Source organism: Oncorhynchus mykiss, chromosome 2 (genome assembly GCF_013265735.2).
Source record: "Oncorhynchus mykiss isolate Arlee chromosome 2, USDA_OmykA_1.1, whole genome shotgun sequence".
Classification (NCBI taxonomy): domain Eukaryota; kingdom Metazoa; phylum Chordata; class Actinopteri; order Salmoniformes; family Salmonidae; genus Oncorhynchus; species Oncorhynchus mykiss.
Window position 1 is genome coordinate 77675041 of NC_048566.1, and position 20419 is coordinate 77695459.

Sequence of the window (20419 nt, forward strand, 5' to 3'; positions counted from 1 at the left end):
TGTTAATTTCTAAGAGTTTTTTGTTGATATTGTTAAATTAGTTCTCACGTGTTGATTGCTAAAGCAAGTGAAATAAACAATGTAAATCAAATTAAATCAAACTTTATTTGTCACATGCACCGAATACAACAAATGTAGACCGTGAAATGCTTACTTACAAGCCCTTAACCAACAGTGCAGTTCAAGAAGAGTTAAGAAAATATTTACCAAATAAACTAAAGTAAAAAATGTCAAAAGTTACACAATAACATAACAATAACGAGGCTATATACAGGGGGTACCGGTACCGAGTCAGTGTGCGGGGGTACAGGTTAGAGGTCATTTATACATGTAGGTAGGGGTGACGTGACTATGCATTGATAATAAACAGTGGGTAGCAGCAGTATACAAACAAACGTTGAAATATATGTTTCCCATGCCAATAAAGCCCCTTTTAAATGAATTGCGAGAGAGAGAGAGAAAGAGAAAGAGCGAGAAGGTGAGATCGGCTAACAGCGACCATTCATTTCCATTACAGCAAAACAGGAGTTGTTACTGGTTTTTAAATGAAAAAGGAGAGAGGGAGAAAAGAGGAGTAATGATGTAAGCTGAGACGCACCACATCCCTGTATCGCCTTCCAGCAATATTACTAGAGCCTATTCAGGCCTGTTAACAACACCAGACAGACAGCATTACATTTCATGCATTAATGGTCTCATATATGTACATTCCCCATGCATTAACAGCTAAATTAACACAATAAATAATAGCCAGCTATAGTGACAAATAATTGTCCTCATATTTCCTGTTAAAACGATTCTGTTGAACAAATGAAAATTGCCTTGACGTTAGGATTGAAACACAACTGGTGCTATTTCAATTCCCACTGTGTCTAGTCAATTGGCATAAGCACATTTCACATGTGGACCATGAGGATGTCAAGGGAGCTCGCTACTGGTGGCAATTACTATTGGAATACTGTTTATTACAGCAGGATAATTCATATTCAGTACACTGGGAGACAAGTGGAGGACAAAGGTTAGGTAAATATGTGTTCATTAGGCATTGACACTGCAATACAAACATTACAATATAGACAATATTTGTAATAATATCAATGGGTTATTTCATTTATAATTGTGTCTGATCATTTTCAATGAAAAACAAGAACCCTATCACAGGGGGAAATAAATTACCGACCGGGTGCAATGCACCAGGGTTAATCAGAATCAATAGACCAACAGCGAAACTTTGTTAAAATATCGAAGTGTGTTTTTGATACGTTAGATATTGTGTATTTTAAGAGAAACAAAGGGACTGATAAGTGTAAAGATCGGTGCATTATTCAGATCGTCACATTGCACCTGAAAGAGCTTCTGTGCCCTCTTTTGGAGGAATAAAAAACACCATCTCACTCACTGGAAAGTGTCTCAGTAAGAGGACTATGTTACAGGTAATAAGCTACATCAGCTTTATCCAGTTGACAAAATATGTTTTGTGACAGAAGGCCTATATGTTTTTGCATTTGACTAGTTAATTTTTACCTGGCAAAAGTTGTTTCTCTCGAATGACTTCAACATGATAGCTAGAGTTTATCTCTTTATTCTACCCTGTATGCTATCCTTGTTGTTTTGTTCCTTCTTGAAAATAACCAGGTACAAACCTGACTGTGTTGCAGAACCTCTGGCCCAAAGTAATATATACTAACAAGTAATTAAGTGTGGGAAGCTGAGATAGTCTACAACCACATGAGTTCAGTCGCTGTCTGAAGTCATTATAAATCTGAAAACAACAACACTGTTTTACAAACATCTTTAGTGATATACTCACTCCATTTACAAAGCTAGAACTTTAGGAGAGAGGAATGATTTGAATACAAAGACAATTAACGATTTTATGTTTGTTTAATTTTCCTCGCGCTGTCGTTATCTCCCTGCAACTGAAGCGGTGACTGTGGATAAATGGCTGCTACTTGTGCTAATTTACACAGAGAAACACATTTGTTTCCAGGGCCATTATACAGTGAGCCATGCATTTTCTCCCCACAAATGGCCATCATTCATTACAGTTAACAATGACATCCAATTCAGCTGGGTTAACCCTTTACACTTGTGGGAATTGGCCTGTACGGCTAGGCCTACATTGACATGTTTCTTACAGAAGAAAAGCTCATGTAAAAGCATGGTGGCAATTAAACAGTTTGGAGGTTATGGGGAAATTATTAGGTCAAGGTCAAAGTTGAGGACACAACAGTTCACCTGACACAAGACTGAATCCAAACATTACACTGTTGATTTTTATGTGTATATTACGTTTACTGTACATTTCACTGTATTTGTTGATAACAAAATCTAAAAATACTCTGGATACCTTCAGTAACATAAGATTATTACTGGAAAATGTAGGGTAGGTGTAACATAAGATTATTCCTGGAAAATGTAGGGTAGGTGCAACATAAGATACAAACATGACAAGGGTTTGAGTGAGAGGACTAACTGGTGTCTCCAAGTGGTCACACACCTCTCTAAAGTGTGCACAGCTCCTACGTCATTTCAATGCACCTTCATGACTCAAAGAAGAGTCTGTTTTTTTTTTATCTCTCCTAGCTGTGCTGTTGAGGAACTAGAGCAAGAACACTTGTTGTTGTTTTGTTTGGAACACAACCCTGCATTCTCACCATCACACAATTACAATTACTATCTGCCATTTTCAACCTGTATACAGGTATGAGTGAAAAGTGCTACTGACCTTCAATACAATCATGTTGGGTATTAGTGAATGACTTGTTCAGTCTAAGTGTAACATTTCATAGTGTTTATGAATGTCTGGTTTTAAAGGCATACAATGAGGGGGACGACAGAGAAGCACTGTCAGGACCGGACAAAAAATGTGTGGTACAACACCCCCACCTACTGGTGAAATAATGAAGGTGCATTTAACTATTTTGAGGCATAAATAAGTTAATTACACAGGCACATGTGCATACACACACAGTCCAAAACTCACCGATGCCAGAGTTTCCCCCGGTGATGAGGACCACCCTGTCTGAGAGGTCACGACCCTGCAGGATCTCCAGAGCTGCAGTGTTCCCGTCGTAACGCTTCGGCTTCACCAGCACGTCCTCCACCGTGAACGCCTGCCGCGGGTCAAAGTAGGTCTTCCTCTTGTTAATGTGACTGTTAGTGAAGGGGCAGGGATAGAGGGAGAGAAAGAGAGAAGGGTGAAGGAGTAGATTGTATGTTGTATTTTTTACCAAATGAAATACCCAAGTTCAGATGAGACAAGACGACACTAAGCTAAGTGGTTGTGCGGATGCTCCAACAGGTCCCTCTCTACCAAAACAAGGCCTCATGAACAGTCTCAGGCAGACAGTGGGGAATAGTTAGGCTGCTCACAGCCATGGGTCAACTTTACACCAGTGGGGAGATATCAAATCAAATTGTATTTGTCAAATGCGCTGAATACAGCAGACCTTACTTACAAGTCCTTAACCAACAATGCATGATTTTTTTTTAAGTAAGTAAGAAAATATTTGCAAAAAATAAATAAACTAAAGTAAAGAATAAAAATAACAATAACGAGGCTATGTAGAGGGGGTACCGGTACCGAGTCAATGTGCAGGGGTACAGGATAGTCAAGGAAATTGATGTAATATGTCCATGTAGGTAGGGGAAGGTAACTATGCATAGATAATAAACAGCAAGAAGCAGCAGAGTAAAAAATGGGGTCAATGCAAATAGTCCAGGTCGCAATTTGATGAACTGTTCAGCAGTCTTATGGCTTGGGGGTAGAAGCTGTTCAGCAGTCTTATGGCTTGGGGGTAGAAGCTGTTCAGCAGTCTTATGGCTTGGAGGGTAGAAGCTGTGCAGCGGTCTTATGGCTTGGAGGGTAGAAGCTGTTCAGCAGTCTTATGGCTTGGAGGGTAGAAGCTGTTCAGCAGTCTTATGGCTTGGAGGGTAGAAGCTGTTCAGCAGTCTTATGGCTTGGAGGGTAGAAGATGTTCAGCAGTCTTATGGCTTGGAGGGTAGAAGATGTTCAGCAGTCTTGGGGCTTGTGGGTAGAAGCTGTTCAGCAGTCTTGTGGCTTGTGGGTAGAAGCTGTTCAGCAGTCGTATGGCTTGTGGGTAGAAGCTGTTCAGCAGTCTTATGGCTTGGAGGGTAGAAGCTGTTCAGCAGTCTTATGGCTTGGAGGGTAGAAGCTGTTCAGCAGTCTTATGGCTTGGAGGGTAGAAGCTGTTCAGTAGTCTTATGGCTTGGAGGGTAGAAGCTGTTCAGCAGTCTTATGGCTTGGAGGGTAGAAGCTGTTCAGCAGTCTTATGGCTTGGAGGGTAGAAGCTGTTCAGCAGTCTTATGGCTTGGAGGGTAGAAGCTGTTCAGGAGCCTTTTGGTCCCATACTTGGTGCTCTGGTACCGCTTGCCGTGCGGTAACAGAGAGAACAGTCTATGACTAGGGTGGCAGGAGTTTTTGACAATTTGACAATCTGATAACGCCTGGTATAGAAGTCCTGAATGGCAGGAAGCTCGGCACCAGTGATGTACTGGGCCGTACGCACTACCCTCTGTAGCGCCTTGCGGTCAGATGCCAAGCCGTTGCCATACCAAGCAGTGATGCAACCAGCAATGGTGCAGCTGTATAACCTTTTGAGGAGCTGAGAACACATGCCAAATCTTTTCAGCCTCCTGAGGGGGAATAGGCATTGTCATGTTGTCTTCCCGACTGTCTTGTCTTGGTGTGTTCGGACCATGATAGTTTGTTAACGATGTGGACACCAAGGAACTTGAAGCTCTCGACCCACTCCACTACAGCCCTGTCGATGTGAATGGGGGCGTGCTCAGCCTCCCTTTTCCTGTAGTCCACGATAAGCTCTTTTGTCTTGCTCACATTGAGGGAGAGGTTGTTGTCCTGGCACCTCTCTGACCTCCTCCCTGTAGGCTGTCAGATCGTTGTCAGTGATCACACTGTTGTGTCCTCTTAACTTAATGAAGGTGTTGGAGTCGTGCGTAGCCAAGCAGTCGTGGGTGAAAAGGGAGTATGGGAGAGACTAAGCACGCACCCCTGTGGTGCCCCCGTGTTGAGGATCAGCGTGGCGGACCCTGGACCCTGGGGGCGGCCCTTCAGGAAGTCCAGGATCCAGTTGCAGAGAGAGGTGTTTAGTCCCAGGGTCCTTAGCTTAGTGATGAGCTTTGAGGGCACTATGGTGTTGAACGCCGAGCTGTAGTCAACAAACAGCATTTTCACGTAGGTGTTCCTTTGTCCAGGTGAGAAAGGGCAGTATGTAGTGCAATAGAGATTGTGTCATCTGTGAATCTGTTGGGGCGGTATGCAAATTGTAGTGGGTCCAGGGTTTCTGGGATGATGCTGTTGATGTGACCAACGACTAGCCTTTTAAAGCTTTCATGGCTACAGACGTGAGTGCTACGGGGCGGTAATCATTTAGGCAGGTTACCTTGGCGTTCTTGGGCACAGTGACTATGGTGGTCTGCTTGAAACATGTAGTTATTACAGACTCAGACAGGGAGAGGTTGAACATGTCTGTGAAGACACTTGCCAGTTGGTCAGCGCATGCTCTGAGTACACGTCCTGGTAATACATCTGGCTCTGAGGCCTTGTGAATGTTGACCTGTTTAAAAGGTCTTACTCACATCGGCTACGGAGAGCGTGATCACACAGTTGTCCGGAACAGCTGTTGCTGTCATGCATGGTTGAGTGTTGCTTGCCTTGAAGCAAGCATAAAAGGCATTTAGCTCATATTGTAGTCTCGCTTCCCTGGGCAGCTAGTGGCTGGGTTTCCCTTTGTAATCCGTAATCGTTTGCAAGCTCTGCCACATCCGAAGAGCGTCAGAACCGATGTAGTATGATTCAATCTTAGTCCTGTATTGACACTTTGCCTGTTTGAAGGTTTGTCGGAGGGCAAAGCGTATTTCTTATAAGCATCCGGATTAGTGTCCAGCTCCTTGAAAGTGGCAGCTCTAGCCTTTAGCTCAGTGTGGATGTATTATGTACAAAAAAAGTTACAAACTAAGCGAAAAAACACACAGAATAGCACAATTGGTTAGAAGCCAGTAAAATGGCAGTCCGGCGCCATACATTCTTGGTAGCACTTTATGTTACGGAACAGTTTCCACTGCTATTTGCCTGGTATTGAATAAAACATGTAACTGATATGAATATGGTGCTTATTTAACTGAAGCCCTAAGAAACAAACAAGTAATTAGTAGGTTATTACTGTGTATTTACCATACCATGTCATTCTTTTTTAAATGCCTGGTAAATTGATGTACGGTAAAATAAAGTGCTTCCAGTTTTGATTTCTTTACTGTCACCCCTTAACTTGCTGGTTCAGTACATCAGGAAATGAAGACTTACTCCACATAGAAGACTTGTCCTTTGTCATCCATCTCCTGCTCCCATCCATACGGTAGATCTGTGGGGAAGAAAATCCTCCAGTTAGACTCCTCAAGTCATTCAGAAACATGATTCATACCATTAACTCATTATCTCTGAGTGGTCTGTTACTGAATGCCATCCTAACTGAAGGAGACATATACAATAGCAGAATTGTATGTGTATCCGTGTTTTGACCTCTCACTATGAACATTCAGGTGCACCCAGAGGCATAAGAAAAAATCTGCTGAGTCATGATACACACAAGATTGGGTCCAATGTGGATAAGTAATGACAATTACACACTTGCAAAAAGGCATATTGAATGGTTGCCTGACGACACCAACTGAATTCCTCCGCTGCTCTACTGTTCACTACATACTTAGGTCTGAGACTGCCATCATTGAAGTAATTTGTGAAGATGAAGTCAAAATGAGGGGTGTTGTACAAAAAGTAATCAGCGATTGGATCATCACTAACCAATCAGAGTATCAAAGCCAAAAACGGATTTTCTAAACGCCACTTTATGCACGTGTGTTCTGGATCTAGCCCAACCCATCGGGTCAAGAATTAATTTCCATTCTAGAAATCGTCTGGAAGGTACTCAGACTCATTACGGGGAAGAAACTAACGTCCGTGGGCGTAGCGTTTGGCGGAGCAAGGAGCTTGTGAAGCCAAGCAAATTGAATGGGGTGGGATGTAAGGGGTTGGTGGGAGAAAGAACAAAGTAGAGAATGGGGTCTGCCCGGAGAATAACTCTAACCTCCAGCACAGCGTCTCTTCTTCCCTGTTTTGGGATGATCCCACTGAGTCTTCATTTCCTCATGACTGTGGAGAGAGAGACACAGAGAATCCATCAAACTAGCTAGCAATTACTGATAGCACTGCTCTATTCTGTGCGCAATATTGCATCGATGTTACAGCCAAATGCTTGTATGTTCAAGGACTGGTTTATGGGAAGCATAACACTGCCATAAAATCAAGCGGCACTGGTTGACTATGAGCAATGCGCAATAGTTCATTTTCGCTTACTTCGCATAGTAAACCCATCCATCCTTCGTAGATCTCTCTTCCCATCCTGGGGGCAACTCATCCTCGCTGTCTGTATCGTCCATACCAGCATACTTTAAAGCTGCCATATCCCGTGTTTCTTTCGAATTCAGCGATATAGCAAAATGACAATCTATATTTTGCAGATGCGACGGAGCTGTGAAAACCGAAATCAGAAACTCTGTGATTATAATCCACTGAGCTATAGTTATAATCCTGCCTCAGCACTTCCGCAATAATACGGTGATGAGTTTTATGTCTGCGAAGTGTTGTTTGGGTAATGAAGTCATGCAGGAGTAAAGTCATTCCGTTCCTCAGTTCAAATAAGATACTGAAACATTACAGTTACAAAGATGGCAACACTAATATAATTTGTACAATTAATAATGTATGCATACCGTAAATGACCATGTGTACCATACATTTTAGGGGTAACAAAGTGACAAAATGTACTCATCCAAAACTGCGTCTGCGCACGAGAATGGGAGGGGTTTCGACAGGCTGAACCGCGTTAGCATATTAGCGAGGGTCAGGGTGCTATTCGGGTTCCTTGAGACGTCCCTAACCCCTTAGCTATTTTAAACCTCAATGTCAATGCGGTAGGGACGTTGCAATGATCCAGATACCACCGACATATGAGCAATTGCGAGTGGGCATCAGAAACAGATTATCGTTCTCATTGCAGCATGATATTATACTGGTAGCACGATTACGGATTTTTACCCTTCAAAATAAGAGTCCCCTTACAAGACATTATATATTTGGGGAGTTTCGATTTTACACTTTAGTACAATGCAACAGTTTTTCACAGCATTGCAACCACCTTTAAACACAATAGATAGATCATTTGAAGTACTTTTATTTTTAATTTTGTATTATTTATACCAGCATTTCTTTAGAAAGTTTACACAAATACTGGTATTTTGAAAGCTACTAGTATATTGAAGGCTATATGTAGGGCTCCCGACTGAGACGTCACTGCAGTGCCTGGTTCGAATCCAGGCTACATCACATCCGGCCGTGATTGGGAGTCCCATAGGGCAGCGCACAATTGGCCCAGCGTCGTCCGGGTTTGGCCGGTTTAGGCCGTCATTGGAAATAAGAATTTGTTCTGACTTGCCTAGTTAAATAAAAAAATATGTAAAGAAATACACTTTTAATAAAATGCAAATATATAACATTGGAATTACTGAATAGAGTCTACAAAACTTAAATGTATCTAATAAGGACAAACCACCTGGTACCGACAACATGGGTGGTCAATTTCTGAGTTTGGTATCGGAATACATTGTGACTCCTGTTTGCCACATCTTCAATTTAAGCCTAGAAAGACGCTGTGTGTCGTCAGACATGGAGGGAGGCAAAGGTCATTCCACTACCCAAAAATAGCAGAGCACCCTTTAATGGTTCAAACAGCCAACCAATCAGCCTGTTACAAGTGCTTAGCAAACTTTTGGAAAAAAGTTGTTTGTTCAAATACAAAGTTATTTTACAGAAAACAAATTAACACATTTTCAGCATGATTATAGGGAAGGGCACTCAACATGCTCAGCACTGACACAAATGACTGATGATTGGTTGAAATAAATTGATAGTAAGAAGATTGTGGGAGCTATTTTGTTATACTTCAGTGTTGCTTTTGATGTCATTGATCATAACCTTTTTTGAAAAAACTTAGGTGTGATGGATTTGCATCCTCTGCTTTATTATGGATTGAGAGTTACCTATCTAATAGAACACAGAGGGTTTTCATTAACCAATGCCTCTCTCATGCAAATTCAGTTGATTGTGGTGTACTGCAGGGCAGCCGGCTAGGGCCATTATTGTTTTCAGTTTTTAGAAATGACCTTCCACTGACCTTGAATAAAGCCCGTCTGTCTATTTAAGCTGACGATTTAACAGTATACACATCAGCTGCAACAGTAAAATAAATAACTGAGATATTTAACATAAAACTCTAGTCAGTTTATGAATGGTTAACTAGCAAAAGGCTGGTGCTGAATATCTCAAAGCATAATTTTTGGGACAAATCACTCGCTCAACACTAAACCTTGTTCAGATCCATTATTGAATAATGTGGCTATTGGGCAAGTTGAGGAGACTAAACTGCTGGTTGTAAACCCTAGATGGCAAGCTGTTATGGTCAAAACATATAGACTCAATGGTTGCTAAAATTGGAAGAGGTCTGTCCATGATAGGGCATTGCTCTGCCTTCTTGACATCTCAGTCGGCCTACAGGCCCCAGTTGTGTCGCACCTGGACTACTGTCCAGCTGTGGTCATGTGCCGCAAAGAAGTACATAGGTAAATTGCAATTGGTCCAGAACAAAGCAGGACGTATCGCACTTAGATGTACACAGAGGGAAAGAGTCAGTAACATGCATGTCAGTCTTTCCTGGGTGAAAGTTGAGGAGAGATTGACTGCTGTCATGACTTTGTCCTGTGGGTGGGGTTTATGACCCCCCCCCCCCCCCCCCATAAATACCTTTCTCCCGTTCCTCTCTCTTGACTCTACAGAAGGACTTGAAAAGCCTTTGCTAAACATAGAGAGTCTGGGAACATCAAAAGATGTTGGGAAAGGAACCATATTCGGTAATCCAACCAGCTGAAAATATGTGCTGGTACTAAATGAATATGATGCCAGATCAGTTGGCGTCTGAGACATTCTTACTGATGATAGGACGACATAAACTGTATCTTGGAAAATCTACACATTATAGTTTTCAGGTTCACATGGAATTGTTGTGCAATTTAAATGTTTAAATATGAAACTATTTGTGAAAAGATTAAATGTAATTTAGCTTCTTAAGGAGAGAAAGGTTTATCATAGAGTAAACTATGCTCAACTTAGTGGCCCTGCCCATGTGAACAGACATTGGTTATAAACTATGAAACACGCCCTTCTCTCCCCTCCTATATAAAGCCCTTGATGAAAATGTAACTTTCTGTTCCGAGGACGTTAGGGCGACAGTTCTACGTATAAAAGGGCTCAGATAATAAGCTGTTCCAAGGATGTGTGGACTTGAGGTCCCCACGTTGAAAGGACAAAGACCACCTACAGAACTAAGACAACCTTAGAGAACCTAATGAAATTAGCATTGAATTTCAATGTGAAGGTGAAGACCGGAAGGATGAATTTCTACTATACCAGCCAGAATATAGCATGAGCTTAAAAGTATGGAAACTTGGTATGAACTTTGAACTCTTATTCTCCAGAAGCGATACCTCCTAGCCGTTGAGTTAGCAGTCGTCACTAAACGTGGGCTAGGAGAGGACTGACAGAGTATCCATTCTACCACGCTCCAGTTCACCACTAGACAGTCTTCAGAGGACCGGAGATCCATGCTGGACAACCCGGCCTCTCATCAGCTGAAGCGCAGCTCAGAGTAAATAATTATTGCATTCTCTTTTTTCAAATGGGCGGTTATTTAGAATGCATAAGATTCTGTATTTACGATAGCATAGCTTCTCCCTTTGTTATTCCGTCTTCCCGCTCTTTCACTCAAACCCCCCCTTCTCTTTGTGTAACCAGCCATCGTATCTGTTCCGTCCACCAGGGACGTTTTCTTTATGACATCATTTATAATCAATGTATTCTGTGTGATTATTTAGTAAATAAATATTTCAACCAAATTTTGTTTTGCTGATTCAACTTGTTAGCCAGGGTTCGTAAAGATATACAAGAATTTACAACTTTCAGATGAGACTAAACAGGGTGACAATTAAATATTGACTGCTATTGATGTAAAAGATTACTGTAATGGCAGATCTCCTCTTCGTCTGAAGAGGAGTAAGGATCGGACCAAGATTGGACCACTCACGCCCTGACCATACTAAATAAAGACAAAACAAAGGAAATAAAGGTCCGAACGTGACAGTACCCCCCCCACCCCAAAGGTGCGGACTCCGGCTGCAAAATATGAACCTATAGGGGAGGGTCTGGGTGGACGTCTGTCCGCGGTGGCGGCTCTGGCGCGGGACGTGGACCCCACTTCACCACAATTTTTGTCCGCCTCCTCAACTGTCCCTGTGGCCTCTTATGAGTGGCGACCCTCACCGCCGACCTCCAACTGGGAACCCTAGCCATGGGTCCCAAATGGACGGGAGATTCCGGCAGCGCCGGACGGACGGGAGAATCCGGCGGTGCCGGGACAGGTGGGAGACTCCGGCAGCGCCGGACAGGCGGGATACTCCGGCAGCTCCGGAGTGAAGGGCGATTCTGGCATCGCCTGGCTGACTGACGGCTCTGGCATTTCCTGGCTGGCTGACGGCTCTGGCATCGCCTGGCTGACTGACGGCTCTGGCAGCTCCTGGCTGGCTGGCGGCTCTGGTAGCTCCTGGCTGGCTGGCGGCTCTGGTAGCTCCTGGCTGGCTGGCGGCTCTGGCAGCTCCTGGCTGTCTGGCGGCTCTGGCAGCTCCTGGCTGGCTGGCGGCTCTGGCAGCTCCTGGCTGGCTGGCGGCTCTGGCAGCTCCTGGCTGACTGACGGCTCTGGCAGCTCCTGGCTGGCTGGCGGCTCTGGCAGCTCCTGGCTGGCTGACGGCTCTGGCAGCTCCTGGCTGGCTGACGGCTCTGGAGGCTCCTGGCTGGCTGGCGGCTCTGGAGGCTCCTGGCTGGCTGGCGGCTCTGGCGGCTCCTGGCTGACTGGCGGCTCTGGCGTCTGACTGGCGGCTCTGGCGGCTCAGGACAGACTGGCGGCTCTGGCGGCTCAGGACAGACTGGCGGCTCTGGCGGCACAGGACAGACTGGCGGCTCTGGCGGCACAGGACAGACTGGCGGCTCTGGCGGCTCAGGACAGACGAGAGACTCTGGCGGCTCTGGCGGCTCCTGGCTGACTGGCGGCTCTGGCGTCTGACTGGCGGCTCTGGCGGCTCAGGACAGACTCGCGGCTCTGGCGGCTCAGGACAGACTGGCGGCTCTGGCGGCTCAGGACAGACTGGCGGCTCTGGCGGCACAGGACAGACTGGCAGCTCTGGCGGCACAGGACAGACTGGCGGCTCTGGCGGCTCAGGACAGACGAGAGACTCTGGCGGCTCAGGACAGACGGGAGACTCTGGCGGCTCAGGACAGACGGGAGACTCTGGCGGCTCAGGACAGACGGGAGACTCTGGCGGCTCAGGACAGACGGGAGACTCTGGCGGATCAGGACAGACGGGAGACTCTGGCGGATCAGGACAGACGGGAGACTCTGGCAGCGCTGGAGAGGAGGAAGGCTCTAGCAGCGCTGGACAGGCGGGAACACCTGTAGGCAGAAGACGGAGAGACAGCCTCGTGCGGGGCCTGTCACCTGAGGGCTGGTGTGTGGAGGTGGCACTGGATAGACCGGACCGTGCAGGCACACTGGCGCTCTTGAGCACCGAGCCTGCCCAACCTTACCTGGTTGAATGCTCCCGGTAGCCAGGCCAGTGCGGCGAGGTGGAATAGCTCGCACTGGGCTGTGCTGGCGAACCGGGGACACCATGCGTAAGGCTGGTGCCATGTACGCCGGCCTCGAGGAGACACACTGGAGACCAGATGCGTAAAGCCGGCTTCATGGCACCTGGCTTGAGGCCCACTCTAGCCCGGCCGATACGAGGAGCTGGAATGTACCGCACCGGGCTATGCTCCACTGCATAGCATGGTGCCTGCCCGGTCCCTCTCTCTCTCCGGTAAGCACGGGAAGTTGGCGCAGGTCTCCTACCTGGCTTCGCCACACTCCCCGTGTGTCCCCCCCCCAATAAATTTGTAGGTCTTCCAGCCGCGCTGTCGTGCTAGCTCCTCATAATGCCGCCTCTCTGCTTTCGCTGCCTCCAGCTCTGCTTTGGGGCGGGGATTTTCCCCTGGGAACCGTCCAAAATCTCCTCCCAAGTCCATTTCTCCAAATATCGCTGCCTCCCCTGCTGCTGCTGCTGCCTGTTACCACGCTGCTTGGTCCTCGGTTGGTGGGTGTTTCTGTAACGGCAGATCTCCTCTTTGTCTGAAGAGGAGTAAGGATCGGACCAAGATGCAGCGTGGTAAGTGTCCATAATGTTTTTGATAAAGACAAATGAACACTCGAACAAAAACAATGATAACGTGAAATCTACAAAAACCGAAACAGTATCGTGTGGCGACAAACACTCACACGGAAACAAACACCCACAAACCAACAGTGAAACCCAGGCTACCTAAGTATGATTCTCAATCAGAGACAACTAACGACACCTGCCTCTGATTGAGAACCATACTAGGCCGAAACAGAAACCAAACATAGAAAAACAAACAGACTGTCCACCCCAACTCACGCCCTGACCATACTAAATAAAGACAAAACAAAGGAAATAAAGGTCAGAACGTGACAATTACCGGGTCTTTAAGAGCTTATTCGGAAGATAACAGCTCTATAAACGTTATTTCGTGGTGCCCCGACTGTCTAGTTAATTATCTACCTGATTAGCTTAATCAGGTAATATTAATTACAGAGAAGTTATTTTATACAATAGCATGTCATATCACTTAATCCAGCAGAGCCAAAGACACGACACTGCATCACTATTGGTTTTTGTGTGAGGTATTGATGTGTTGAAGGTACTGAACTGTCTGTTCAAGGCGTTGACACACAGTTCAACCAATTATCGTACAACACAAGACATGCAACCCGAGGTCTCTTCACAGTCCCCAGGTTCAGAACATAGGCTGGGAAACGCAAAGTATTAAATAGAGCCATGACTACATGACACTCTCTGCCACCCCAGGTAACACAAGCTAGCAATCAAACCAGTTTACATAAACAGACAAAAGAACACCTTACTGCACAAAGGGGATTGTGAAGAGACACAGCCATTTTATATATATTGTATTGTAATTTGCATTATACTATGCATTAGACCTAGATATTGTGTGTATATACTAACATGTAGGCTATGTGTGACGTTTTAAGTTTATGTATTTCAGTCCTTGACTAATAATGTTCTGCACTATGTATTTTGTCATGTTTCATGTGGACGCCAGGAAGAGTAGCTGATCAAATCAAATGTTATTTGTCACATGCACCGAATACAACAGGTTTAGACCTTACCATGAAATGCTTACTTACAAGCCCTTAACCAACAATGCAGTTCAAGAAATAGAGTTAAGAAAATATGTACAAAAAAAACTAAAAAATAAACTAAAGTAAAAAAATTTATAAAAAGTAACACAATAAAATAACAATAACGAGGTTATATACAGGGGGTACCGGTACAGAGTCAATGTGCGAGGGTACAGGTTAGTCGAGGTAATTTGTACATGTAGGTAGGGGTAAAGTGACTATGCATAGGTAATAAACAGGGAGTGTAAAAACAAAGGGGGGTCAACGTAAATAGTCCGGGTGGCCATTTAGTCCTCACTTGGCTCAAGACACACACCAGGATAGTGATAAATCATATCCTCAATCTAAGTTTCCTGATAAACTAGAAAAAGAGTCACACTCCTCGCCAACAGACAAGCTTCTTAGGCTTGGAACTGAACTCTTTGTCTATGTGTGCTTGTCTAACAGTCACCAGACAGAGGTGCATTCGGACTACAGCCCACACATTCCACCAGACCTGGACTGTCAGGGCTTGCCAGGTTATGGTTGCTAATGGCTGCAGCATCAGCAGTCTCACCACTTGGCCTAATACGCATGAGACCTGTCCAACAATGGTTTATTAGCCAACGCGTTCATCCAAAAAGAGAGCGTTATCGGCTGATAACCATGTCGCCACACCCTATCCTTCTGGCTAAACCCAAGCATGCGCTCAGTGGGGATCCAGCAGCTTTGCGAGTTGTCATAAAGACTGATGCCTCCCTGAGGGGATGGGGGCGCAGTTTAAGACGGATGCATAACAAACGGTAATTTAAATGCTTTGGAGCTGAAAGCGATTTGCCTGTATTTATTACATTTTCCCCCCAGGATAAAGGAGCATAACGTTCTGATTCCTCCCGACAACTCAGCCTCGATCGCGTACATCAATCACCAGGGCGGAGTCCGCTCACTGTCCATGCACCAAGTGGCATCACAGATACATCTGTGGGCACACACACACCTGCGCTCACTGTCAGCAGCGCACATTCCAGGCCTGTTGAATATACTGTAGGTGCTGACCTATTGTCGAGGGTTAAGCCTCAGTCTGCAGAGTGGCGTTTCCACCGACATGTGATAGAGGCGATTTGGCGCCAGTTCGGACGAGCCCATGTAGATCTGTTTGCATCTCGAAGCACAACACACTGCCCTGTTTGGTATTACATTCAGAACGACAACCCAACGTTGGGTCACGATGCCCAGGCCCACCAATGGATTTCCTCCAGTTCCCCTGCTACAACAGGTCTTGGACAGAGTGAGAGAGCATAGGCTGGAGCTGATACTGGTATCCTGTTTTGGCCCACAGACATGGTTTAATTAAAGGATGTCTGGTTTACAGACCGGAGTTCAATGGTGCCCGGAGCACCTGTGGACACTCCCGTTATGCACGGACCTTCTGTCTCAGGCACAAATGGAAGCTGGTATGGGGTTACCTCTGGCAGTTATAGAGACTATACAGAGTGCTAGGGCTCCTTCAACAAAAACACAGCGTGCCACGCTGATATATATGGTAAGCTTGTGGGAAATGTTGGCCTTTCAGTTTATGAACGTCTCCTGTTGCCTGAGCCTGCCTACACATAGTCTATTCCTTAGACGGGATTTGATCACAGTTCTCGATGCGTTAACTAACCCTCCATTTAAATATATGTCACAATATAATTACTATTCCTCTCGTTTTAACATAGTTCTACTATTAGCCCAAACATTCTGCGAAGCGGGTCAGTGACCTGGCAGCCCTCTATGTGCACTAGTCATGCATGGTGTTCTCAGAGGACAAGCGGATTGTTACATTGACACTTAACCCCGCTAAGATCATTACATCATGTTTCAAATCTAGGGTTATTTATCTGGCTACGTTGTCCCCCCTCCTTTCCATTCAGAGGAAGAGGAACGACTCTGCCCTGTCAGTGTGCTTTGGCTAAAGTTGATCCGATGAGCAGCCTACACCACTCTGACCAGTTGTATGTGTGCTTTGGTACACAAGCACAGGCCAAGGCTTTGTCCAGAGAACAACTTTCTTGCTGGATAGTTGAAATGATCTCTTTAGCATACTCCTCTGCAGGGAAGAGTCCCCCAGAGGGACTTAAAGCACATTCTACTAGAGGTGTGGCAACATCTTGGGCGCTATTTCGGGGGCGTTACATTGGATGACGTATGTGCGGCAACTTCTTGGGCTACACCTCACATTTGTCAGGTTGTATAGTTTTGACATGACTGGGTCTTCGTTGTCACACAGTACTGACTGCAGCCAGATGTTCGTTCCCACAAAACATATACGGTACACATCCCTTTAGGTTGTACATGTCCAAACTATAACCCCTTCTACCAGAGCATAGTCGTAGGAGTAGGTTGTTCTTTACAATGTGTTACCTATTTCTTATTAATTGTATCACATAGCCTGCAGGCTTTGCCTGTCTTCTCCCAGTCTTGAGTATGTTATATCAGGGTTATTCTCTTTTGGCCACTTGACTGTGTCAGGCAGGCTGTGCAGTGGTGCCCGTCCTGGTGACCAACAAGGTTGGTAATATACGATATAGCATCGTAAAAACTTGAGTTTGAATGAAGTAAAAACACATGAGTTGTACTACAACCCTGGTTTTACTAATAAAGAACAACAGTTCTTACTCACGCAGCCTTGCTGGTGCCCATTACAGGGCTGAATGAGTCCTTAGAGTGACACTCTCCGGCAGGCCAGTGTGTAGTATACCATTATGTTGTTGTCTGGAGACAATTTATAGAATAGTAAGAACTCTCGTTCTTCATTCGTAAAACCAGTGTTGTAGTACAACCCATTCGTTGTTTTCTTTACTATAAGTCAATATGTATTTCATATACAGTGTTTTGCGTTGTGGCTTATGAAATGGGTTTAGGTAAAGAGCCAGCCGGGGGCGGCAGGGTGGCCTAGTGGTTAGAGCGGTAGACTAGTAACTGGAAGGTTACAAGTTCAAACCCCTGAGCTGACAAGGTACAAATCTGTCGTTCTGCCCCTGAACAGGCAGTTAACCCACTGTTCCTAGGCCATCATTGAAAATAAGAATTTGTTCTTAACTGACTTGCCCAATTAAATAAAGGAAAAATTAAACAAATTAAAATTCAGTGCCCTATAAAATAGCCTTTGCTGAGTCCATAGACAAAAAAATATAGACAAAGCCATTTATTACGTCACCTCATAGGAAAGTCAATTCAGCTTGTCACCATCTTGCTACATGGAGGAGTTTTTGGAACATTGCATGCACAGTTTGAGCTACTACTCTAGGAAGTGATGTTGCAGGCTAGCTCAGTGCTCCTCCTCTTATTCAGTATCTGAAGTTGAAGGCTGACCGATGTACTGCAGGCTGCCATTAGCAACTAAATTATCCTTTTAACTTCTGTGTGGGATTTTAAAGTTGCACTATGCAGAAATTGCTCCACCATTTCCTGGTTGCTAAAACTCCAATAGTTCACCTATTTTCAGTTTATGTGACAAAATAAGCTAGTATAGTGTAGAGAATCATTGTACCATCTAAACCGATGTGAAATATATTTTACATTACCAGAAATAGTTGTTTCAGCTAATTTGAAGCTAGTGTACAAAACCAAAAATAAAAGATGCAAAAACAAAACTCAAGAAGGAAAGCATATAAATAACACACATAGAACAGATCTACCGCTTATTAGACTTGCTTCAAGTAGAATGATAGATCTATAAGTCACATTTATATGTGAATTTGGTAGGATCACCCAAAAAGTGACATATTTCCACTTTAAAGGACATACATCTTGTAAAATATAATAAATTATTAGTACCATGATTGTATTCAGTTTTTTTTATATAACTGTTACCAACCCCTTTGGCCCTGCAGTCTAGGGGGGATGGAAACGAGACACGTAACATATGTCATGCAAATCATGACAGTGAAAAGGAACAGTGAGAACTAATAACAACAGACAACCTAAAACTACCGTCAAACACTTTTGGGGGCTGAGCTGGACCCAAGGAAAGAAATAATAAATATAAAAAATATAAAAAAGAAGCTATTCTAGCCTGCTTCATGAACAGCTAGCTAACTAACCAATAAAATACAGTGGGTGGTCCGCCCAGTTCTAACTAGGGTATTTAGACAAAGCTTTCCTACGGGTAATGTATGCCCATAGGCGACTTGGTTTAGTATCCCCTTTTCACACCAACAAACAAACAGTCATACACCACAACAATACATACTCACATAATAACGGACAAATGTGACATGTAGGCACAAAAACAAAAGAGAGATGGCTTCAGAGACAACTGATTGAGTTTCTTTTAAACCAGGGGAAAGGGGATGTGATTGGGTAAGGGAAAAGGAGCAGGTGTGTCTTCAGATTGACGAATGATTGGCGACTGATGACTGCCACCTGCAGTAGGAGAGAAAACAAATACACACAGGATACCTGTATCCGTAACAATAACTATCCACAAATATTGACCTAGAAGATCACCATTTCCCCATTCAATATAATGGGAAATCCTGTTAATGGGAGATCCTGTTTTCTGGAAACAATGCCTGCAGTTCTGCGGTCGGCCTTCAACTTGAAATCGCCAAAGTGAGGGGGCAGATGTTCACCCTTGGTCAGTCCCCAAAACAGTGGAAAGAGTGTCTGTGACATTATTTTCACTTTTGGACCAACACTCCATCTTAACTCCTCCTCCACATTTACTGGATTGGTTGAACAGTGCAGCGGAGAACCTCCCCCAACAGTTTTTGTCTTCTCGTCAAGACCAGTATGTTGTAGGCTAGGAGATCTAGTTTCAGGCGTTTCGTTTATGCCTGCTACTTTAGGTTACCCATGAAAGGACTCCATATATATTATAGATTCTACAAACACCTACTCCCAATCCCACTTTTACATTTACAACAATTGTTGTTTCACTATAAGCCCAATATTGTCAACATTCCAGTCTGAACATTGTATTTTTCAATAGGGGTCTTAAAATAATGTTTTTCGATAAATTCCTTATAAACACAATTAAAATCAACATTTATTAAAATGTTGTATCCTTTGATTATTCACCTTGCACTTATAATTTCCGTCGCCGACAGAGATGGCCGCCTCGCTTCGCGTTCCTAGGGAACTTTGCAGTATTTTATTTTTTACGTGTTATTTCTTTCATTGGTACCCCAGGTAATCTTAGGTTTTATTACATACTGTCGGGAGGAACTACTGAATATAAGAGCAACGTCAACTCACCAACATTACGACCAGGAATACGACTTTCCCGAAGCGGATCCTCTGTTTTGCCCACCACCCAGGACAATGGATTGGATCTCAGCCGGCGAACCAAAACAACGATGCTGTAAAAGGGGCAGACGAAGCCGTCTTCTGGTCAGGCTCCGGAGACGGGCACATCGCGCACCGCTCCCGAGCATACTACTCGCCAATGTCCAGTCTCTTGACAACAAGGTAGATTAAATCTGAGCACGGGTAGCATTCCAGAGAGACATAAGAGACTGTAACGTTCTTTGCTTTATGGAAACGTGGCTCACTCAAGACACGCTATCGGAGTCGGTACAGCCAGCTGGTTTCTTCACGCATCGCACTGACAGAAACAATCATCTTGAGGGGCGGGGGGATACGCCTCATGATTAATGAGATGTGGTGTGATCATAACAACATACAGGAACTCAAGTCCTTCTGTTCACCTGACTTAGAATTCCTCACAATCAAATGTGAGGAATTATCTACCAAGGGAATTCTCTTCGATTATAATCCATCCACATATATTCCCCCCCAAGCAGACACATCGATGGCCCTGAACAAATTTAATTTGACTCTATGTAAACTGGAAACCACATATCCTGAGGCTGCATTCATTGTAGCTGGAGATTTTAACAAGGCTAGTCTGAAAACAAGACTCCCTAAATTCTATCAGGCTATCGATTGTGCAACCAGGGCTGGTAAAACCCTGGATCATTGTTATTCTAACTTTC

At 44.5% G+C, this 20419-nt stretch overlaps 1 protein-coding gene across 2 annotated transcripts in view; it reads right to left on the reverse strand.

The window, feature by feature from the left end:
* Nucleotides 1-7933, reverse strand: part of wwox (WW domain containing oxidoreductase) — a 296505-nt gene extending 288572 nt beyond the window's left edge. Inside the window, exons 1-5 of one of the 2 annotated variants that reach the window (XM_036955981.1) lie at nucleotides 7813-7933; nucleotides 7397-7571; nucleotides 7128-7192; nucleotides 6347-6404; nucleotides 2987-3156 (exon numbers count right to left, since the gene is read on the reverse strand). In XM_036955981.1, coding sequence (XP_036811876.1) covers nucleotides 2987-3156; nucleotides 6347-6404; nucleotides 7128-7192; nucleotides 7397-7571; nucleotides 7813-7834 — 490 coding nt within the window. In that variant the 5' untranslated portion in view covers nucleotides 7835-7933. Of the gene's footprint in view, nucleotides 1-2986; nucleotides 3157-6346; nucleotides 6405-7127; nucleotides 7193-7396; nucleotides 7759-7812 lie in introns of those variants that run through there. The other variant, XM_021572694.2, reaches the window with a different exon arrangement.
* Between the last annotated feature and the right edge of the window lie 12486 nt (nucleotides 7934-20419).